At 46.1% G+C, this 24,510-nt stretch overlaps 1 protein-coding gene across 1 annotated transcript in view; it reads right to left on the bottom strand.

The window, feature by feature from the left end:
* RIMS4 (regulating synaptic membrane exocytosis 4) overlaps positions 1–21,448 on the bottom strand; it is a 56,049-nt gene extending 34,601 nt beyond the window's left edge. Inside the window, exon 1 of the mRNA XM_063172231.1 lies at positions 21,133–21,448. Coding sequence (XP_063028301.1) covers positions 21,133–21,229 — 97 coding nt within the window. The 5' untranslated portion in view covers positions 21,230–21,448. The remainder of the gene's footprint in view (positions 1–21,132) is intronic.
* Between the last annotated feature and the right edge of the window lie 3,062 nt (positions 21,449–24,510).

Genomic DNA, 24,510 nt, shown 5'->3' with positions numbered 1-24,510 from the left:
TTTGTTCACTCGTTATAAATACAATTAAAAACACAGCCCCATTTCCTTAACAGGCACAAAGCCACACAGAACCCTGGAGTCATTCATAAACTAGAATCCTCGTGCAGAACGTTTAGAACAGCATTTGATTTGTGTTTAGCTTGGGTAATAATTACTCCATCATATTTTCCTTAAGGAAATGAATGCTCAAATTCACAAGGAGTGAAACTTTAATTATACACACTGCTTAATAACTTGTGTCCATTTGGAAGCAATTATTTGATGCACTATGGAAGGAGAGAGGGGGGAGCCAATGGTCTGGTTTCCAAAGAAGTTAAACAACTTCAGGCACTGAGTTCCTAACTGCAGACAATCTCACCAGATACTACAACTACTTGTGTTGGGCTTCACCAAAGCTGCTTTCATGGAATACCTGTAGCAAATGCTACAGGAGCATGCTCTTCCCCTCTAACTCTACATGTTGTTTTGACTCCCACAGGGACATCCCATGACAGGTCCATGGCTATGGAGTGCCTGTTGTGCCAGGCAAGCACCACAGCACACCACAGGGGCACGAAAGGGAACCCTTTTCTTCCCAAATGGTACCAAGAACTGCACAAATCCTCTGTTTATAGCACACCTGTGGTGCTGAAGGGAGAGCTCAGAGAGTGACTGCATTTCCCAAAAGCCTGCAAATGGATCCAGTGCACTCACAGTGTTTCTCTCACACAGATCCCTTTCAGGATCAAGATTCTGGATCAAGTGCCAGGTTCTGCTGGGGTGGAGTGAAAGGAGAGCACCCAGCCCTTCATGACTGCAGTAATTTCATTGCAGATATCTCATGACAGCTGGAAGGAAAGGTCAGGCTTCAATACCCAGAAGCAGGACAGGAGCCATGGTTCTTTACGCTGCTAAGTCATTCGGGGTGACTAAGAAATCAAAGTGAGTTTGTATCACTGCAAACAGCCCTGCCAATCATCCATCACAGATATCTCCAACTGGGGACAAGTCAGGCCGTCACACATGGAAAACACCACCCAATACCAAAAACAGAGGCGCTGGAATTTAACTAGCAGACACCTAAGAAAAAACATTCAAGCAAAAATTTCACAGCCCAAACCCTGAAGAGACACATGCAAGCTCTCACAGGAGTGACACACTCTCCCACAGATGAACATGGCAGACACATAGCTGCCTCCTACATCTGCCTGCTGCATGCACAAAAGCAGCACTCAGAGAGAAAAACATCCCAGATTATTTGAAGTCCTTTGGGAAATTCAGTTCACTGTTTGTCTATGCAGTGTATTGAGCTTTCAATAGAGGAGAAAAAGCCTTTTGGCCAGAGCTGGAAAATAAACATGATGTGTTCATCTCTGCTGAAAGATGCTGCAGAATGTGGAAAACCAACCAAAATATCATGTCTCGATGTAGATTACTGAGGATGGAAGCAAAAAATTATCAGATTAATATAGATTAATTAATACACTTTAGGAACAATACCAAAATCTCGTTTTCTCAATTATCAGCAACTAGATGTAGTAAGAATTAGTCCCTTGTGAAGAAGAGGCACATCAGTGTTCAATATCTTATTGAACTGAATTTGCATTAATCACACACAGTGAACAACAGCCACATACCAGCACAGCATCCTGAGAAGCAATGCCTGTTTGCAGCTACTCCATGACATGTACCTGGCAGAAAGTTCACCAAAATCCCATGATCTGTCCCAAATATTTCTGAACAAATTTTGTAGAAGGAGCAAGGACGAACAAAATGCTTTAGAGTGCCCTGCTTATCTCTCTCTACTACGAGAGCAGAAAAGAGAGCAGATGAAGAAGCAATTGTGATACAGACAGCATCAGCCTCGCAGGCAACACTGACAGTTCAGTGAGATCAAATACGCATTAAAGGGCAGTGTGTGAGTGAAAAAATAGTTTTAATGTAACCACAAAAAAAAAAAAAGTTTAATGGCAATCTCTTTATCAAATGTGCCGGCAACGACTTCCCCACAGTAATGGAAGAAGGTCAGGAGAGGACACCGTGCTTACGAAGCGCCTGCATCACTGTCACTTCCTCCCTTCAGATACCTGCAGGTAACTTTCATGTTTCTGTTCTGGGCAGACATAAGGAAGCCTTGGGATTTCTCAAGATGTTACTGGCAAGGTCAGAGAAGTACAATCCCCTTCCATCACCACCTGGGCTCGCAGCACTCTGTTTCACTCAGCTGTACAGCAACTGTGCCAGCGACCTGTGCCAGCCACCCACCCCACCAGGCCCCACCCTTCACACTCATTCCAACAGGGAAACACACAGAAGGAGGTAGGACACACAGTTTTGAAAATGAGCTTGAAGGTGAGACCCTCAGTCCCAGCCCATTCACAGCCTCTGATCACAAGTCACAATTACAAATCGAGCTCAGGAGTGAAATAATCCTTTCCTCCTCCTCCTCCTGCAGAGACAGGAGTTCAAGGCTCTGTTTCCCTGGCAACAAAAAAGAGCATCATAACAGCCTCCTTGCTAGCAAATGACATATGAAAACGTGTCACTTTTTTTTTCTCTCCAGTGTCTTTCATCACCAGGGAATAAGCCTGAATTCAGAACTTTCCACTCAGCAAGAATGGAAATAGATATCCATTACTGCTATTTAAAATGCAGTATCTTTGGAGCCTTTAAGGTTGTCCAGAGGTAGGTAGTAAGTAAGAGATTTTAATTTATTAAGTAAAGAAAGGAAAAAACCCCTAACCTTGCTGAAGTTCACCTTTTAAGACAAATTATAGAACTTGAAGAGTTTGGGGAAAAAAATGCAGCTCATAAATTTATGAGCTGCATTTTAGATTCTGTTAATATTCACTTTTGAAAAGCATTAGAAATGAAGATTACAAATTTAATAATGCAACACATGGGAGGAATTATCCTCCTCCCCATATAAAAAGGCAATTTGCTCTTGCCTATAAATTGACTTTCTATTACTGTCATTAAACCAGCATAATGTGCTATAATTAGGGTCTGCCCTGCCACGGCTCTGTGGCAACCCACAGCCAAGAACTCATCATGCCAACTTTATCAGATATCCTTATGAGGCAACAGGGGCACTGCTGGGCATCTCCTCACTGCAGGACTTTGGGGGGCTCATGGACATTTATGAGGGGTCAAAAAGAAACTGGATTAAATCAATGAGGAAAAAATTCAAGAGTAGAGAAAGTCCCTAAGCCATGAATCAGTGGAAGGTGGGAGAGCATCCTGAAGAAGCATCCTAAGAAATTTTGCCTGACTTTCTCCAGTTACCTTGACAGACACAAAGATCTCTTACTCCTTTTGCCACAGCAGAGAAATGAGATCAGTCCTCAGACTGCAGTAGTTCCCCAACCATTTCCTAAGCTGCTTCCAGGTTCTCCTCCTCTCTAGTTTGTGCAAACTGAGTGCCCTCTATGGTCTGTGCAAGCCCCATCACACCTGCAGAGAATCTGCCACTCCTCTCCCATGCTCATGTGTAACTCCACCTGTGCCTGGACCATCAGGGATGATTTTGCAATACCCACAAGAGAACCTACCAAACAGCAAAAACATTAAAATTGAAATTCAGTGATTTCCTCAAACAGGCAACTACATTTAAACAGCTCAACTGAAAGAGCATTAAAATTGTGCTGGCAGGTATTTACTGTCCCATTTCCCATGGCTCTTTCTCCATCTTTCAGTTACTGATGGGTTGTGACATATTGAAATAATAAAAATCTCAATAACAGAAACCTCTTTGCCACTTCTCAGCACTAGCACCATTCTTCCCTTTCACCAGCCATGTACCCAAACAGACAGATGTTAATTCTGTCATCTGCCTTTTTTTTTTAAACCATTTTGACTCATTCTTTATGCAGCAGGCAGCTGGAATACTTGCTCACATCTCAGTTACTTCTGGAACAAACCTGAGCAACTAGCACTGAGGGAGTGAGTTGACAGCATGTGCTGGTGCTTCTTGCTCTTCCTTTGCTCATGAATTGTCCTGAATTTTAAAAGAAAAGCAGCTGGTACCTGTTCAAGATTACCAAAGTGTGACTGGTCAGTGCAGCCCCAGCAGGTGCTCTGTGCCTGAGGAAGCAGACTGGCAGGCCAGGCCAGCACTGGACCTTCAAGCACCACTGGTCTGCTTTGACAAGTCCTGCCCTTTGCTCCATGACAAGTCAGTTCTTAAGATTGCTGGATGACAGTCTGTCCACTTAAAAACTTCTCATTCACCAAATATTCATTCAAAGAAGCTTAGTGTCTCAGAATGAACATGAAGGGGACTTGTGATAATCAAAGTGAACCCATTTGCAAGTCTGACACATGCACAGAAAGCACTTTGCAGTCTCCACCAAAGCCTGGTTTAGTCTCCCTGCTGAAGCAATTTTTAGGTCAGTACACATGCAGATGTTTGGAGGTCTGTGCTTTGTCCTTGGCCTGTTTTGGAGAAGGATGTAACATCTTGCTTCTGCTCCAACTGCATATTTTCATCAGAGAAACCACAAGGCCACACTTGATTTGAAGTCACTCCTGAATTCTATTCCTCTGGATCCATGACTGACTAATGCATCCTCCCTCTATCACATAAGCCATATTCCTGATTGAATTGTCCTCCTGTTGTATCCATTCTCCTTAGAAACTTCCCTTTATGAAGCATGACTTGGCCCTTCTGAACATTATGCAATATTTGTCTTTCCCACGTATTTTCTGCTACAGATCCGTGACTTTTCCCCGTATTTTACTGTCATATGGAACAGCTTTCCCTTTCAACAGTCACAGCTGCTTAATGAATTCAAAGTGTGACATTTTGTTTTCCACGGTGAGGTGTGTGAGAAGTGTAAACCATGGCTGAGAGATGAACTAGAAAACACAGAGGGCACTGAGCCCTTCCCACCAGCCAGACACAGCACTCTCAGCAGCACCCACTGCACCTTGCAAGGCTCAGCTTTACTCAGTTAATCGACAGACTTCACTAAAGAAATCAAAATGTCAGCTTCAGGAAGTTTTTACAAGCTTCTATACACAATAGAGTTTCACAAGCCCCAAAGAGATCCTCTTGTGCTTGGTTCTCAATGGGCTATCCCACCTGGACACTTGGAAGCTTTGCTCAAACAACACTTCCAGGATCCAAGGGGATTCAGAGCCTCGAAAGACTTCCCAGAGCACTGCACAAATTCCTCTGATGCCACCCACACGGGAGGCTACAAATTGGCACCAGTAGTTGTCAATATTTTGTTTTGATCTTCTGGCAAACAAATCCACCCTCTGAAATGTTTGCAGGATGCCGAGATAAAAAGCAGCAATGAATAAAACCCAAAGAAGTTTGAAGAGTTTATTTTTACCAAGTAATCAATACCTTCTGGCAGTCTTCCTCCAGCTCTAATAATACCAGCGAGGACAGTGACCCTTGGCAGGTTTTGTACACTGTTCTACAAACATTATCCAATTAACCATCACAATCCACTCCTAGAAAAAAGAAAGCAAGATCTGAAGTTCTTCTACAACAAGAGAGAGAGAGAATGAGTGCTGGGAAGGGCTACTGATAACAAGGTTGTAGTTTGGGAGTTACAGCACTTGCACATCAGTCTAACCATGCTGCCCCTCAGGGGCCAGCTGAAATGGTGTGTTTTTCACACAATCTGTGCTTAGCACAACCCTTGGTTTCACTCAGCTGTGAGAAAGCACTAGGACAGTGTCCGAGTCAACTCATTAATAAATCAAGTGACAATAAAACAGTTGGATGGAGATGAATTATTGAAATCAAAGCAACTTAGTGCTCAGGGACAAAACTAAACTCTGTAAGCTGGGAGCTACTGAGCACAGAGCCTGATGTTCCTCAGAACAGCTTTACTGAAACACTGCAAACTGCCTGTCCAGTCTACCTGTAACACAGTTCAGAAGGGGATTCAGCATTTCAGTGGGGTGGTGAGATATTGATCCTGATCATCAATATTGAAGATGGAAGAGGAATCTCAGGTCATCAAGTCAACCATGAAAGGCATCTCAGGGGATGCTCACCTAAACCAAGTCTAAGAAACAGGTCTAAATCCAGAGTCAGTATATGTGTCAATATAAATCCAGGTCTGGATTCTTCTGAACAGAGTATTCTTCTATAACTTTGGGGCAGCCATTACAGAGTCACAATATTTAGTCAACCTTTTACTTCTACAGTCATTAATCATGCACCATTTAACTACTGGTTTGTCATTAACATTCTTAATCCTTTTCAAATCCTTCCGCTTATTTTCACATCTTTTTTCAATCCCATTCTATGTGTCTTGCTAATTACACTCCTTAACTGTCATAGGCTGTTTCAACAGACATGTTGAGCCAGACGTGGTTTGATCACTTGCTGTTTTATGTGCCCAATGAATCCCTTGCTATTGAGATATTTAAAATATAAACAATGCTATTGGAAGATTATCAACTGTACTTAATTATCTGAACAACTTCCTGTAACTCTAGAGAGGAAGGGCAAATGACCATTTAACAATGTACTCAAAACCAAGATTTCCAATCTTGTAAAAAAGAACAATGAAAAAGGAAAAAAAAGGCTTAGGGTTTCCATCTTCTCCAAATACAGAGCTTTGCATGCTTGGCAGACAGTACTGGTTTCAAAGTACTGTTATTTGCAATTTTGCTGCATCCTGAGCCAACCTTTCCTACCAGTCTCAGAAGACTCCATCTCCAGAAGTCAGCACACCACAGCCTAAGAGTCACAGGCCACCAAAAGTAAGGTCACATCCAAATGAGAGATGCCAAAACCTGATGACAAATTAATGAGACACAGCAGATATCACCTGAAAACTTAAAGAAAAGGCAATTATTCATGGCCAAAAGGAAGAGAAGTACTGTGATATATGGGAAAGAAGGAACTGAGCGAAGTAGGTGGCCAGTCGTGATGGAACAACTCTCAGAAACACCCAGAGCAATGGAAATGTCAGCCCAGCTTTACACGTCCACACATTCACTCCCAGTGACAAGCTTGACTACACAACTTGACACAGAGCAAATGTCACCCTGAACACTTCCTCTCCTGCACCTCAGTCTTCATTTCACTTCTACAACCGTGTCCCGACCTGTCATGCAGGGGATGCAAAGCTTAAAGCCACATGTGTGTAATGAAGAGATGAGTTCATGAAGTGCCTGGAAGAGCAGCCAGCTCATTCAGCCCAGAGGAGAGCCAACAGAGGCCAGAGAGGGCCATTATGTGCCACCATTGTCAGCTACTAATTCAGTATCTCCAAGGATAGGAAGAACTGAACATTTCCTTCTCTTCCACAGCCATTTCCTTCTCTTCCATCCCCTCAGACATGGCTCTCAGCTCAGAGGGGAGCAGAAGACCCTGCACTTGGTATCCCTTGGAGAGTTCTGTCCAGGCATGGTTTGCCACACCCATTGAAGCCAAAATGTGCAGCTAAAACAGGTGAAGGAACAAGACACCACCAGCACTATGCAGGAAGGTTGTGCAGCTCCCACATGCCAAGAAAAATGCCACGGACACCATAATCCCCAAATGCACTCACATCATGCAACCCCATTAGATCAGCAGCTCCTAATTAATTTAGCATGTGGATCAGTTCTCAAACACCTTTTGCTATCACTAAGACCTCCTGAAAGTGATGAAGAGGAATCATTATGCATAACACCCTCAAGAACTTGCTGTAAACACATTTGGCAGCACAGGGAGGTTCCTTTATGGCATAATCCATTTTTACATACACCTAATATTTTCAGGTTTTCAACTGATTGTCAAGAGTGTTTGTAGAGGCTGTTAATGAATCTCAGTGCTAAAAGCAGTTACAATTCTGTAGCTATTAATACAACGTGACATCAGTTATATCAGCTTCCGAGTGAATCACAGTTTGCAATCTTGTAGGTGTTCGATAGCTGTTGTCACATCGAAATAGAACATTGTTAAATATACCCCAAGTCTGTCCTAGTTCTGCAGCTCTTTTCCCCCTTCCTGCACTGCAGCCTTAGTGGACTAAGCAGAGGAATGTCAAGAGGAAAAAGCAGGTTGACTCTTCAGACCAGCAGGTTATAAAATGTTCACTTTTGACCGCAATTTCCTCTCAAATTTGAAGACTATAAGGAGTTAAAAGAACAGGTCACCAAACCTTTCAGGATGTCTAAACCCTCCAAGATGTATTTATATCAAAATGTTAAGCTTTTTTTTCCCCCCCTTTGCAAACTGAAATAACAGGCTGATAATCTTTCCTGACATAGTAGTTTAGCATTAAAGCAGGCAAAATCCAGTTTTCAAACCATTAACTGAGTATTAGATGCCAAATGCTGCTTTCATCTGCATAACTGATATTCACAGAACACTCCTGTCTTGGTCAGCTTGTATATAAAAGCACATTCTTAAAAAAACTGGCACAAGCCTGTGAAGTTATTAATATTTTGCTCAGTGAAGCATTTTCAGACCATCATTTTGTCCCTGCTTCAGGATTCAACCTCTCACCAACATTCTTCATGCAGGTATGCATACCCTGTATGGGTAATCTTTGGAAACCCAGCCTTAGAGCTCCAGAGCAAAGATGTTTTAGAAAATATACAGCTTTCTAGATTTCAGGAAATTAAACAAAATTATGTCCTGAAATAAGACTTCCTGATTTTTACAGTCATTCTGTCCAACAAGCTTGCTGCCATTCTGCAGCAGACAGCTGCAGTGAACAGGCTGTGAAAACAGTCAAATTCACCAAATAAAATGGACTGTGGATAATTTGCCTGGTATTATTCCTAGAGCAACAAGCCAGATTTTGCCTTAACCGACCATGCAATATTTCATAGTGTGTTTTAGTAGGTAAGCTAGGCAGTACTGAGACAGAAATAGAAAAATATTGAAATAGGGCCCACACGATGCCAGGTTTAGAGGCACTTGGCTTGGATTGGGTCTTGGGAAAAACTGAGTTTAGGACATAGCAGTGTCTCCTGTGCAGGAGCAGTAAAAGTGTTTCTGCAGAGACTAGGCAGCCAGGTCACAGGAACAGACCTACTCCTGTTACTAGGCAGATGCCAGGAATTCAGTGGAAACAGATGAAAAACAAGTTTACAGAATTATTAACTTGGGACTCTGGCACGACTCAAAGCAGAGCACTGGGCAAGACAGGAGAGCTGAGAATTATTGTTGTGAAACAGTTCAGAAGTGGTCTGGACAAACAAAAATTATTGAAAAATCAAGTCCTGCTCCTTCCCCTAGCCTCAACAGGTACTTTCTCACACCTCACATTTACCCTCTCAGACCCTTAAGACCAGATGTGAAGATCACAAGCTCCGGGTTCCATCAGAGATGATCCCTTTATGCTGTAGCACCACTGTGTGAAAAACAGCTTTGTTGTGTACCCACATTCCTTGAATTGCACATCCACAGCCTGTACACATTGGGCAGGCAAATCCTTATTTAAATATCTCTTTGTCCTTGCCATTTGCAGAATCTTCACATGCACAATAACTAACCCCAGATCTCTCTCTTGTTCTAATAAAATACCAAGTAGAAGTGAGGAACGTGCACTGGTGGAAGGTCTACAGGCTGCCATACAGGAAACATCTCCACCTTTGTTATTTCTTGCCAAAGCTCTAGCTTATATTGAGAACAGCTTTCCCTATGTCAAGGGAAAAGAGCCAATAAACATGTGTGGAAAAAAAACATGATGCTAATTTTGGAATACCTGGCAGAAATACAGAAATATAGGAAGACAAGGAGAAAATAAACCTTGGGGAATACTGAAAATCCTGGCGGGACACAGAGGTAGCAGCAAAAACTGAAATATTTTTTAGGGGAGTTCAAAACATTGATCAAGATATGATGAAACCTCCAGGTAGCCATGGAGGAAACTCCACCAAAAGGTGTGAGGCAGGTGTCCAAAACCAGCCCAGGGCAGCTGATGGCTCCTGCTAAGCAAGGGGAGGAGGGAGCAGACCAGCAGGCTACAGATCGACATCAGCAACAGGCTTTCTCTGGGCTCAAAGGACGTCCCAAAGCAAGGCCAAAGGACTGTCCCAAAGAGTGTCTGTCCAAACTGAGTGATCTCAGAGCTGCCTGACAGGAGTGTGGTGCTCTGATGCCAGGTAGGACACGGCTACTGCAGCTGTGCCCTTCTGATGGAGGGAAAGCCGCTTCCTCAGCGCAGCAGAAAGCAGATCCAGGTGCTTTTGAGCCCAACCATGATCATGAGAGCACTGCTATGCTAAAAGAAGGAATCATTGCCTTACTTAAGATACCCAAAAGCCCAGAGAGAGCCTCTCTTCCACCCTCAGCCCCACAACTGAAGAAATCCACATGATCCCGTACCAGAGCCCTCCTCAAGGCCCCAGATGGAGGAGGAAAGTACATCGACACAGCCTGCGCTGACACCACAGCAGGAGAACGGGTGTCATGGGATGCTAAGGTTGCCATGGCAATGTCCTCATAGCACGTAACATTTTGACACTGTCTGTTTGGCGAGCAGCAGCGGCGATGTGGCAGCCTGCAAAGGCAGGAGGAAGCGGCTGTGCGAGTTTGCCACGCTTGTTCCCGCAGCCGGCAGCCAATTCAAACTGTCTGGGCATTGGACTTTGACCAATCTGGCAGCTCCACTTCCTAAAGTGCACGAGGAAGCTTTTAACAGCCACTGCTCCATAAATCACCCTGATTTAACAGGCTCTGTCTGCCAGGCTGAGCGCTGGCCTGCACGCCCACTTCCAGCGCTGCCTGCCCTGCTTTCCACACCAGTGTTCTCAATGCTCCCCTATTGCATCTGCTGGGAATGTCCCCACCAAGGCAGGAAGGAATGATGAATCTGACCCCATGTTCTCAGAAGGACAATTTATTACTTTATGATACTCTATTATATTAAAGAATACTGTACTATACTAAAGAATACAGAAATGCTAAAAAGCTAATAATGAAAACTTGTGACTCTGGTTTCCAGAGTCTTGACACAGCTTGGCCCCAATTGGCCAGAGAGTCAAAACAACTCACACCAGAATCCAATGAAACAATCACCAGCAGGAAAACAACCTCAAAACACATTCCACATGTGAGCACAACACAGTAGAAGCAAATGAGATAAGAATTGTTTTCCTTTTCTCTGAGGCTTCTCAGCTTCCCAGGAGAAAAGTCCTGAGTGAAGGGATTTTTTTCAGAGAATGTGAATGCTACACTCCCCCATCCAAGTTCAACTTCTTGAACTGCAGGGTCCAGGGAGGGTCTGCTCCTCTGCTCCAGCTGGCTTTGCACAGCCAGGGCAGCAGCCTCAGCCCCACACTTGCAGAGCAGTGGGGTGATCTTCTGAACTGCCAAAAGCAGACACAGCCCCAAATCCCACTCACTTTCAACAAATGCCAGAGACCAAAACTCATAGGCGTTTTTGAAAAAGCCCAACTTTGCACATTTAATATTTAAAACAAGCATGACTCTAGTAGAAACTGCCCATGGCAGTATGCTTGGTTTTATCTCAAGGTACACTAGATAACGCGATCTAAGCCTTTCCTCTTTACTTACATTACAACACAAATCCTGTATCTGGAGGGGATGTACTGTGGACTACATGATCCACAAAGGCAGATGTGTGGGGACCAACCCACACAAAAATGTCTGGGTTTTTGGCAAACATACCAAATTCACCACTGTAATGCAACAGTGGGTTGTGACAGCAATTCCTGCAATTCCTTCTGCTTTGGAGGGATCTGGGGAAAAGCAGAATACTGACAAGCTTCAAAAGTTAGTCTGGAGCACTGTCTACCCTTATTGTGAATTTAATTCAAACTGCCATAAAGGTGGAAGGGCTCTGCAGAGCAGTTGCTCTAATCCCACAGGCTACTGGAGAGGTCTCAGGGCAGGAGGCAGCAGAGCTTCAGCAGAGGGACAGCAGCACATCCTAAACCTAAGGGACAGGGAAAGTTACTGGGTCTGAGTTGTTATGATACTTTCAGGAATAAATCAATTACAGCAGCTGGAAATCCAACAGGCATTAGAAAGGAAAAGCCTTCTCTTTTTTTCTTCTGACAATCTGATTAAAACACAAATATGGATATAAAGCAGCCACCTTACAATCTTGAGTGAAGGTTTACTAACTTTCCACTGGAGCTGTGATAACATGCATGAAATACAAGAAAAGAAAGGTGAATAGTAACAATAAAAGAAAAAAAGAAAAACCCACCCACACAATCCTCCCAGGATGCTGAAAAGTGCTAAACAAGGAGCTGGATTTACAACAGGGGAAAAAAAAAATCTTAATCTTCTTAGACATCTTGGCTGCAACACAATTAACATGTTTTCCATCCACGTGGCAGGATACATTCCCTGCTAACTGTAAATATGCATACTGCTGGTGGGCAGCTGGCAAAAGTCCCACACCACTGGGAAGCTGTCACCACTGGGAAACTGTCACCACTGGGAAATGTCAGCCTCATCCACACTGCCCAGGGAGCTGAGCGAGGGGCAGCCTGTCCCCACACTCCTGTCCCTTGGTGACACTGCTGCTGGATCATTCTGCAAGTCTGAGCCTACCAAAAGCTGAGCTGCTGCTCCTCAGAGGATGGGCAGCTCCAGAGAGGGACACAACCACGTGTTCCTTGGGCACAGAGACAGTAGCCTCTTCAATCAGATGTCACCAAAGTGAAGCACAGTAAGAACCACGATTATCCTCACTGCAGCTGCTAAATGGGAATGACAGCCTGGCAGTCCCTTGACCTGAGCATCACAGAGTGAAGTGATGAGAAGGTGCCTGGCAAAACAGCCCACTCTGAACGCAAAGGTCTTCAAGGATGCTGGATTTCATCTCTTACAGAGCATCTCCTCCAGCGCCCAAATTCATCCACAAACATGGCTGCATTCCTGGAGCCCAGAGGATAAAGCATCTCATTACAGACATTTACCCCACCTCCCAGTCCCACAAATATTCCATAAGCATGGGTCTCTCTAAACAACAGATTTTGAATTCAGACCAATATCCATGGGATGAAATAGCTCAGCCCTCCAAATCAACACAAAGAAAATCACTAAAGGCACGTGTAAAAACCAGTCATTTCAGAGCACTGAAAAAATTAACATACAAATGCCAGAAAGGGAATGAGTAGCCAACAGCATTCATGCTGGGGATGATCTGGAAAATAGCATGGATCATACCCTGAGTGTTAGCCAGGAGTGTGTATTTACAGGAATAGTGCATATAAAGTGTGGGAAACAGATACTCTCACTGCAAGGGGCCAGACAGCACAGCAACCAGGGCACTGACCACACTGTTCCTCCTGCACAATCCCAAGCCCAGCAAGAAGGCCAACATTTGGAAAACTGCTTTATTCAAAAAAAAAAAAAAAAAAAAAAAAAAAAAAGAACACCCCACAACAACAAAAAAGAAGACCAACAAAAAACCAAAACACCTGATGAAAACAAAACCATCCATCCATCAGGTTTCTTTGGTCCAAACAGCAAAAGGAGGGAGAGGGATGCCAGGCAGCACTAGCTGTCATTACAGCCATTTCTTGGCTTGGAATTACTGGCACAAGAAAGAACAGCTTTGTGATGTGAAGAGTTGCTTTGAAGAGCAGTGATCAATTGCTTGCCATGTTGCTGGGAGCAATGCAACAGCAATCCGCTATTTTTATTCAAATTTAAGCTAAATTTTAGGATAAACTATTCTTCTGATTAGGAGTAGATTAGTTACTTAGGGAACAGATATAAGTGACCCCTCTACCTCTACATTTGCAAGAATAAGGACACAGACAATAGCTTAAATTTCTCTTAGTCACAAAACAGTTTTGAGAAAAATGTGTCATTTACCTCTGTACACAGTGTACTCTCCAAATTGTTGAGCACTCAGACATTTTAGACTGGTTTCTGCAAGGCTGTATGAGTGCTCTGTGTTTTGGACAAAGCTAATAGAACACCCGGATGGCATGAAGGTGGAACATTATCCATCTCAGTGATTTAACTGTGGCTGGATCTGAATATAAGGTCAGGCTACAGAGCTTGCTGTACCCCCGTGTGGGGAGGCTGTATCAGGGCTACTCAGCCTTTACACGTGTGCTGTTTTGCAAAAGCCAAGCCAAGGACAAAACTTAAATGCAGATTTCAAGGCATGGTTTGACAGACAGCAGAGAGTGCCTATTTTGTGTGTCATCAGCAGATGACTTAAGCAATGGCACAACTGATGGATCATTGTGTTGCAGAACCCCAGTCGTGACACGTGTTGCCATACAGTATAGCAACCTCCCAGAAAATAAAACCAAACCCCAAGGAACATCATCTGGATAGATGGGATATTCAAAATGTGTTGAACACTTCCGCAGAGGAGCAGAAATCCTTATTCAAATATGCTAATGGTGCTTCTCAACAGATGTCTGTGGGAGAGAGGAGGAGACGGCAGGGCTGAGAGCCTTGAGTGAGTCAGGTCTCACTGCCCCACTAAAACCATCAATGACTTACAGACCATTTCCTAAATTAAATTGTTCACATTTCTAATCTAACTGAAGGCATTCAAATATAAGCAAATAGTGCTTCAGAAAACAATTGCACAGATAAATTATTCCTCGAGACAACTACTCCAATCAAACTTAATTCTTCCCTACACAAAGCAGATCCACACATTCTGTCAAACAGGAATGTTGAAGCAAAGTAGCTACAGCGTTTCACAACTTGTCCTGATGCAAGAATCTGACAGAGCAAAGATAATTTTTTTTTTTTTTGCCTGGAGAACAGAGTGCTTTTGAATTAATAAATGTTGCATTAGAATTAACTGCACATGAAATAGAAGCAGTAAAAAAACAGTGTCTCCTAGATAGAAAGCTTTCTAGGGACAGATTCTTCTACTTGGAAACCAGCTGACAGCAGAACAAGAGAAAGAGACATCCTTTTCCTGTGGCTGGCAGGGGTCACATCTAACCCACCCTCAACAACTCCTGCACACACAGCTGAACTCAGCATCATCCTCTGAATATCCAGAAGTACATCAGGCCACCTTCCAGGGAAGGAGACACAACGCTGTGCTCCCCATGGCTGCACGTGTGTGCTGCAAAAGCTCAGGGGACAGCAGAGCCACCATCAAGGCCCATGACCCATCCACATCCCTCTCCCCTGTAAACCCACACCCAGCTGACCACCAAGGAAACTTCTAGGCAGCACCTTGTGGCACAGTGCTTGAGCTCCCTGGGCTAGCAGCTGCTGCTCTTCCTCCACCTTACATCAGCATTTCTAACAATTCCCAACACGGCACAGGCGGATGCTGCTGGTCGGGGGGTGCTCTGCAGGATGCCCCATGGGGGACAGCAGTGGGGAGCAGCTGGTGGGCCAGGAAGGCAGGCTGGCACGCTGAGCCCTGGCCGATGCCACGTCACCCTTCCCCGCGCTCGCCCATCTGTCCCCCCGTCCCCATCTGCCGGGTTCTGCCACGGACCGCGAGCGCCCTGCGACTGACGCTGACATCCTGCTCTGCCTTTCCACAGGCACAGCAAGAACCTGGCCCAGCACCACGGCTCTCACGTGCAGCCACAGCACCGAGAGCAACACAAACAAGGACAAGGTTTCCAATCGCTTGCTCCTCGTGCTGACTCATTCTCAGCCTCCCATGGCCACTGAAGACAAAACCTGTTGTCTGTACCTGCGCTCCCCTGAGCACACGTGCAGCAGCAGCAGGGCCTGAGAGCAGAAAGCTGCTCCAGTGCTCAGGGCAGGGAAGGGACAGCAAAGATTGCTCAGCTCTGCCTGACCAGGTAAAGAATCAGTCGCTGTATTTAGGATCAGGATTAACTCATAACCAGATCTGGATCACCAGCCTCTGCAGGTCATACCCATAGCCTCCTCTTCCAGGCTGCTGGTCCCTTTCATACAATTTCCTCTGATGGAAGACTGATTTGACAGCAGCTCTTCCAGAACTGTTCTCATTTTTTTATTTCAACTTAATCCATTTATGAAATAAACATGTTTACCTAGAGCTAGAATGTGCCCAGCAGGGAGAGAGGCATTTCTTACAATCACCAGGATAACCTACAGCCAAGGATACACTCCTTACTGTGCACGAACAGGGAAAAGCCCTGGATTTTACTGCCTCCTGTACCAACCAAAAGAGCTGGCACCCCTGGATTTTACTGCCTCCTGTACCAACCAAAAGAGCTGGCACCCCTGGATTTTACTGCCTCCTGTACCAACCAAAAGAGCTGGCACCCCTGGATTTTACTGCCTCCCGCACCAACCAAGAGAGCTGGCAATGCATGCCCAGGTGAGCTCTAGGGGCTATCTTTGCAGGAATTAACTATCCAATCATTTATAAAACATTGATTAAAAAATAGCTAACATTCCAGATGGATGTATAATTTCCCCTGTTCCCTACTTGTCTGCCACATGAGCCCGGTTACCTATCTTACAAACAACTAACAAAACTGGTTAGAGGCTTCCAGAGCTCCAAAAACTCTGGATGAAGCAAACCCAAAGTAAGCACAAAAAGGACTTAACACACTTGGGCTATATTAAAAAATAAAAAAGTAAAAATGGACTAGTTAAGTCTTGAATCATAATTTTCTTTTAAACCATACGTACCCCAATACAGTGCTGCAACTGAGATATATCCATGGCAACATGAAAACACACATAGGGGCTCTCTCTATTTAATAGCTTTGTAACGCTTAATGTTTGAAATTATAGAGCAGGTCAATGTTTAAAATTATGAGGAAGTTCAATGCATAAAACCCAAACAAACGAATATCCTAAACTAACCTAAATATCCACAGCCCCTTCTTACACCCCGATAGTTTAAATGTTTTTTATCAATCCATTAAATTTGTATTTCACATAGTTTCTCTTCAAAGCAATTGATCGTAACACAGTGCCTCTGCCAGTACTTTATAATGTGTGAAAGCAGCAGCCTGGGCTGAATTTTATCTCTAATTCAACTCTTTTCTGAATGAGCAGCTGACACAAGGAAGGCTTACTGTCAGTATCTAGGAGACATTTTGACTTTGGAAACCATTTTCTCTCTGCCAGACACTTGGTTCCAGCTGGCTGAGACACGATTTGATTCTCCTGTCTTGCAGCAAGGACAGGGGTCTGCCAAGCTGGACAGTCCCTGTGCTGAGGTCCTGACCAGGGAGGGGACACTTGCCAGTCCCTCAGAGCTGCTCTGTGCCTTCCCCTGCTGCCTGACAGAGCAGCCCTGCTCCTCACACTTGTGTGTGCAAGGAACCTGGTGTAGATGCTCAAGCTGCACCTGGATTCCAGGGGAGCTGCATGGGCAGTGTGACCCATGGCCACAATTCCAGACATCCAAATCTCCATCCTTGTCAGGGCACGCTACAAATGCCTTCTGTCAGTGCAAGCAGGTGTCCTTCCATAGAAAACCAGGGTGTAGGATGAAAGGAGCTGGTGCACTGCAGGGTCTCACCCACCTGGGCCAGAGCACAGCTGGAGCACACGCCCAGACCTGAGCAGTGCTGCTGGATCCTGCACAAGAAAGGAAACCCATCCCTTCCAGTGTTTTTTTGCATTTACCTACCTGTCTTTCTTTAGGTGTAGTTCCTGTCCTCTGTAGTACACAGGGTCCTGGTCTGGAAGCTGTCACCCCTCCAGAGCTGAGCACTGCTTCTGACTTCCCAGCTCCCAGCGGCTTCAGCACTGCCACATCAACTGTCCCAGCTACTCAAACCACCTCCTCTCCCCTGCTCAAAGCCTGCCTGATCTGCATGTGCAGCTCTAAGTCGGTTATTGGTACTCTCTTCAAAATCCTTACTTTCTGTTCTGCTTCAGCTACATTTCCAAACCTCGTGCCCCACAAAAATGGTTCTCCTCCACACCATTAGCCTTACGGATGACCTTCATCCTGAACTGGGGAGGGCTGTGCTAAGGCCACCATCAGTCAAAGAGGGATTTCATACACCCCATTCCCTCAGCTTTCATTATGAGCTGCACCCAGGTGCACCATAAGCTGCCTACAAGGCAGGTGCCCACAGCCATCATGGATCCTGTTATTAACCTACACGCCCTTGCCACTTGGCAGTTCAGTCCTCAGCAGTTTGGCTCCTTCTGACATGTTCCCACAGGGATATCAGCATTCCAAACAGCTGATTCCAGCCAAGACCAAACGTATGGCAGATCGTCAGAACAGCTCAGATTTGTGTTCACAAGATTTGTGTCAGAAACAGGCATTCTAGAAATGTGCCCACAAAGAGTGCATGACTGACTTTTACCTACTCTTACTCTACTGCTCCATAACTGAAATGTAGGATAGACATTTGCATAAGTTAAACCAACAATTATTCTGCTAATGACTGGAGTTTAAAAATCCTTAAACTTCACTGACATTGCTGGGGACCTCAGTGGAGCGAAGACAGTGGCACTCAGCCAGCAACATTACCATGCTGAGATCAAAAGAGTTATTAACCCCGAGTCCTTGATCTGCTGAGTGCATTTTGGCTATTTCAAAGCCCCACTGCAACTTCCTGGCAAAAAAAGCTCCGCATCTGCTCAGAGCATCTTCTTTTGTAGATGCAGCTGAGGAATGAAAAGGGTATTGGAACCCTGAAGTCTACATCCACCTCTTTGGAGAGACATGTGGACATGAAATATCTGAAACTTCATCACCCTCATGCTCTGAAACCACTCAAATATCTGTCTCTTGCTCTGTTGCCTTCCTGCCTCCACTGGCTGCCTGTTTCTGCACATGAAGAGATCATCTGCACCCAGATTCACTGCTCAGAACCCCGTCCAGACACACTGCAGGTCTACCAGGCAAAGGAATTGTGGAAGATGAGGAGAGTCTTCTCACCCTATGTCCACAAGGTAGACAGCAAAGAAGAGCCATGGCAGGAAGGGAAATAGTGTATAAGTAAAAGTATATTCTGTATTTTTCAAAAGCAGTGTCATTTTTCCAGACTAAAAGGGTGAAACACTGGAAGCCAGAGGTGTTGTTACCACTGCCCAAATGCAGCCACGGCTCTCAGCACATCTGTAAATTTCCTTTTAGGCTCCTTTGATACTACCCACTCATAGTAACTTAAATGAAATACCTCAAGAATTTTTCTTGTTTGTAGATTTAAACGATCATTAGGCTGTTTTCCCCTTCCAGAGGAAAACGTCACATTTCCCTTAAGCGTGGTCATTTATCAGCTCTTCTCCTTTTTCTGTAGGACGGCTATTCTCTTAAAGATGTGGTTCTCAGCTTCAGACAAAATGGATGATGTGTCTGTTTGAAATAGGATTGTTTACTTTGTCAATGCCCCTGGGATCAATTTCTTTTTTTTTTCTGCCTCCTCCTATAGAGAACATCTTGCCAAGTGCAGTATTCATCTCCCTGAATGAGCTATCAAGATCCATTTTTTTGACAGAAATCATTGTGCAACCCAAACTGATCAGAATCTCTCACTATTTCAGAAGCATGCATGGGTATGAATAATACAGAATCTTATCTGGCACAATTTCAGCATTTCTCTTATAATTTCTCTTCCATGTAATCTACTTGCTTGAGAAAATTACACACTTGTAGTTTTAAGACCAAAAATAAAAAGCAGCACACGTTCCTCCCGGCTGGTAGCTCATACATGTCTGAGCATACACTCACAGGCAGGAAATACAGGAGCAGCACTGCAACATCCCCATCGCACTGAATCCACCCTCAGCAGCTTCACTGACCAGACAACTCACACAGGCAGGATCTGCTCATAAGCTGCTGGAGAATGAGGTTTTAATTGGAGATTTATTCAATTCAGAGACAAATACTTGTGTCGTATCAAGAGCAGCTTATTAACATCCAATCATGAACATTCACTAAGCGTGAATAAATAAAACTGAGCGCAAAAATGTTTTTTTTAGCGCTGGAAGAGGAAGCATTCAGCTAAACTATCACCTTGCTCAGGGCAGGAGGGGCTGGACACCAGGGAATGAAATGCTGTCCCAGGCATTGTGCTGGGTTCTCATACTTGAGCATGTCTCACTATCAATCATTCCTGAAGCAACAGCGCTGAGACTTCCCAAAGCTCCCATTATTGTCTTGTACGCTCCTCGGCATTCCAGCCAAAACTGAAGTGCAAATAAATCATCAGCAAAATTTTTAGATAAAAATTTTTTAAACTACATCTGTTGGAGGAGACAATCCTCTGCCTGCCACCCCTGCATGATGCTGATGACAAGTCTAGGTTAATCACACAGATGATGAATTGATTCTTACGTCAACTCCTTTAAAAACAACATCGTTACAGGTGTAGCAGCTGGCGGGCTGATGTATTCCTGCTGGCATCTGCACATCTTGGGATGAGCCACTAGACAAAGGAGCATGCCGGCATTTTGAGGGATGCAACCATGACAGTCAGCGTTAAAATACGCCTTAGTTACCAACTTTTTATTATTTGCCACTCACAAGACTCACAGGTTCAGTCCCTAGTACAGTGTGCTCTGGGAAAAACACCCCTCAGTTAGCAGGGATGCGCCGGGAATGGACAGAGGGCTCTCAGACCGACCGCTCTCCATCCACTCCCGCGCACGCCCTCCCTCCCTCTGTCCCTACCCACGCAGCGGCTGCGCTGCCCTCTACTCCCCGCACCTTCCCCAGCTCCCACCACCCCTCCTCGCCCCTTCAACCCAATGCCTTTCCTACTTTTTCCTACCAGTGCTCCTCTTTTTTAAGCTTGGTCGCATTTTATGACCACCGCCAACTGTCTGAGGCCAGAAAGGTCTTTCTGATGCCGGCAAAAAAAAAATCACTGCATCCATTCTGAAAGGCTTATTGTTTTGGGATTTACTCTGCCCTCATTTAAACGGAATCCATTATTCGTCTCTCCAAAAGCAGCACGGTGTACGGCGCTAACAACCCCTGGGAACAATCAGCCCGAGAGTTGATGGTGTATAAATCAGAGCGGACACACCACCCGGCAGGATGGACGCCTCCTCCCTGAGCTCTGCCCTTCATTCTCACAGAAGGAGGATGGAGCGGGAGCCGCTCCATTTGCAAATAACCCGTGTTTCCTATCGATCGGCAGCCGGAGCGTGTTCCACCGCTGGAGCACATCCCCAGTTCTAACCTCCACAGGCACCCGCATCCAGCGGTCCCCAGCATCCCTCGCACACCCGCACGGATGAACCCCCGGCGGGGTCGGGGATGGCGCTGACACGGAGCACACCCACCCTGGCCTGCCCAGACACACAGCCCCGGGAACCACCGCCCCCCGGTGCTCCCCGGCCCCCCGTACCCGCGTCCTCCTCGTCGAAGCTGTTCATGCAGGGGAAGTAGATGGCCAGGGCCTCGAAGGAGGCGGAGAGGCTGAGGCGGCTCTGCGACCGCTCCATGAAGAGCCCAGCTCCGGGGGCGCCGCCGGGGGTCTCGCCCGCGGCCGCGGGCGGCTTGGCGAGCTTGGCCGCCCCATTCTTCACTCGAAGCACGGCCCGCGGCGTCTTGGCGGCGGCGGGGCCGCGCTGAGGCGGCGGGGAGAGGAGAGGAGAGGCAGGCGAGGCGAGGCGAGGCGAGGCGAGGCAAGGCAAGGCAAGGCAAGCGGGAGCGCGGAGCGGAGCGCAGCCACCTGCTGCCGCCCGGCCGGCCCTGCGCGCCGCCCGCCCCCGCCCCGCCGCAGCGCCGCCAATCGCGAACCGGGGGCGGGACGGGCCCGGCGCGGCCGCGCTGCCCCCGCCCTGAGCGGCCCCTGTCCCCTCAGCCCCGGGCGGCCCCGGCTCCGCGCTGCCCCCGCCCTGAGCGGCCCCGGTCCCCTCAGCCCCGGGCGGCCCCGGCTCCGCGCTGCCCCCGCCCTGAGCGGCCCCGGCTCCGCGATCCCTCAGCCCCGGGCGGCCCCGGCTCCGCGCTGCCCCCGCCTTGAGCGGCCCCGGCTCCCTCAGCCCCGGGCGGCCCCGGCTCCCTCAGCCCTGGGCGGCCCCGGCTCCGCGCTGCGCCTGCCCCGAGCCGGCCCGGGGCAGCCCCGGTTGTGTTCTCGCCTTCCCCGGGCCGGGAAGGTCCTTCGCATTGGGATAACGCAGGTGTAGATTTGCGTGTGAATTGATCTGGGAAAGTGAAATTGACAGAAATTGATTTATTTCTGAAATTGACAGAAATTTATTTATTTATTTATTAAATAGGCAGAAATGTATTTATTTATTAAATAGAAATGTGTTTATATTTTTGAAATAGAATTTTATTTATTTATTTATTTCTGAAATAGACAGAAATGTATTTATTTCTCAGTTATACACCGAGAAAGTGTAATTGACAGAGGGGGAGATGCAGGAGGAAGAGCGCGGTCCTGGCTTTAATCTCACTGAGTGCAACGGCAGAAAACAACCTTGAAGATTTCAGGTGCAGAACCTTGAAGGTTTCTTCCGAAAGAGAGGGGATATAAGTGACCCCGGTGTGAATGGAGGAGCAGCCCGGCTCCCAGCCTTCTCCCACGTACCTCTCTTTAGACACACAAAAAACCCCTTCCCAAAATATAAAAGCCGCTATTTGGTTGTATACAAGCTCCCAGGCAGAAAGCACACAAACCGGGAGGTTTTCCTTGGTGTGTTACATTAAATAGGAAGGCTGGTGCCTGTTGTGGCTCAGCATTGAGCCCATTCTGCAGCACCCTGTGGGATAGAAGCTGCTGTGCTCTGTGAAATGAGCGAATTTTAGATCCTTCCCCGTGTCGCATTTTTTTCCAACAAGCTTTATGGAGAATTAGTGGCTCAAGGCTGCCAGCTGTCCACAGGTGCTGCCTATGGCAGAGGCATCACAGCATCTCCCAGTCCTGCCTTGGGGAAGGAAAGCAGTGTAGCCTTATTTATTCAGTGCAACAAAACCCTGGGATGGTATTAGACAGAGTGTTTTAGTTGTCAGCACAAAAAGGTTGCTGTTCCCTCAGGGAACAAAGGAGGATGTTCCTCATGCTTGGTCTGTCCCCCCATCCTGATAACTAAATGTCATCCCACTGAGATGACAGGCCTGCTTGTCCTACTCCAAAAATGCATATTGAGAGTCCAATATCTCCCTTAGGAAAAGTGTGGCTAAACAGCCTGTATTCTCCATTCTCAAACAGTTAATTCATCAATCCATTAAAAGTTTTCTGTCTACTGAAAGTCCTATCAGAGCTAAATTGTGTTTGTGGCTGCCAGTGCCCAGAAGCAGCAGGAGCAGGGCTGCTCCCAGGGAAGGGGTGCCAGGGACAAACCTATGGCCAGGCAGAGTCCCCTGCCATGGGAGGCAGAGCAGGAGGGGATGGCAGTGCCTCCTGTCAACACACCAGCTCCAAAGTCATCCATGGAAAGCCAAACAACAGTTCAGGATCAGGTCTGAGACAGTCTCACCTACAGCCTAGGCAAGAGCTAGAAGCCCCCCAGGCTTGGAGATTAAATGGAGCTGCTGACAGAGAGGGTAAATGTGAGGCCCAAATGAAGGTTTTTGGGGTAATTACAGCCAACTGTACTCAGCCCTGACATCCAGGTTCTTCATTACTGGTGATGCATCCAGAATGGCAGAGGTCGTATGAATATCAGATGCCAAGATGAGTTTGCAGGACTTCCTAAAAGAAAACATGCTATTTAATTCAAAAACTAATCAAAACTTGCTCTGGAGTTGGTGAGTTATATGAATTACTTCATCAAAGCTAGGCTAGGCAGGCAGTAAAGCAGAAGGAACAGAATGAACTTATTACAGACAATGATATCTCCAGGTCTGAGTTTTGAAAGGCAAAGGAATCAGTGAGGAATGTATTACCATATGTTTAAGAAGAGATTTCAATAGCACCAATCAAGGCATTAAGAGCAGCTACAGGCACAAATTTAGGTGCATTAAAACTGTTAAGACAGCTCCTGTCTACCAGTCCCGCCAGCACATTTGATCAGAGGAGCAAGAGGCATCTGTGAATCAAAATTTGCTTCCAGGTTGCCAGGCACAGAAGTTACCTAAAAGTGCTGACAGCTGGTTTTTTTTTTTTTCATTTAAGACTGCAATAAAAAATTTAAATGGGGAATAGAAGTTTAATCCCAGCTTTATGCTGTGTCCATCTAAATTGCTTGCTTCACTACATCCTGGAAGCACAGAGATGGCAGACACAGGCATGGAGAGTTAATCTCTGTCTCCAACACTCTGTTTCCTTCACCAGCATACTAGGACTGAACACCCTTCTGCTTTTAGTGCTTTGAGACCTCCTTTTGAGGTGCTAATGGGGACCACCATCATCCCCCCCCCACCTCTGTGCACCTTTCTCCATGCTCATCCATCTGCCAGAGACACAGTCTGAACCCCTTGCACCTGCACAACTCAGCACCACTAGGTCACACTCTCTAAATGCTCCTTTTGTGCATTTTTCCAGGCTGTCTTCCACCTCCCTCTTTTCTATATTTGTGGGACCAGCCATGCTCAAGTCCTTCCCTGCTCCTGTCTGCCTCAGAGTGGCTTGGGCTGAGTGCTCTAAACATCATCCCTTAGCTTTGGTGTCACCTGCTTCTCATTTCACTGCTACATTTTGCTCCTCAGAGCCAGGGCAAATATGTGTCCTGCAGGGCTCTTTGATTATTGGCTGGGCCAAAACTTCCTAAACCAAAACCATCTGCCTTAAAGTGAGCCAAAATGCACTGACAGCTGGAAATGGGATGGACAGTTAAAG

Source organism: Melospiza melodia, chromosome 19, assembly GCF_035770615.1.
Source record: "Melospiza melodia melodia isolate bMelMel2 chromosome 19, bMelMel2.pri, whole genome shotgun sequence".
Taxonomy (NCBI): Eukaryota; Metazoa; Chordata; class Aves; order Passeriformes; family Passerellidae; genus Melospiza; species Melospiza melodia.
This window is presented reverse-complemented; position numbering and strand designations above follow the sequence as displayed.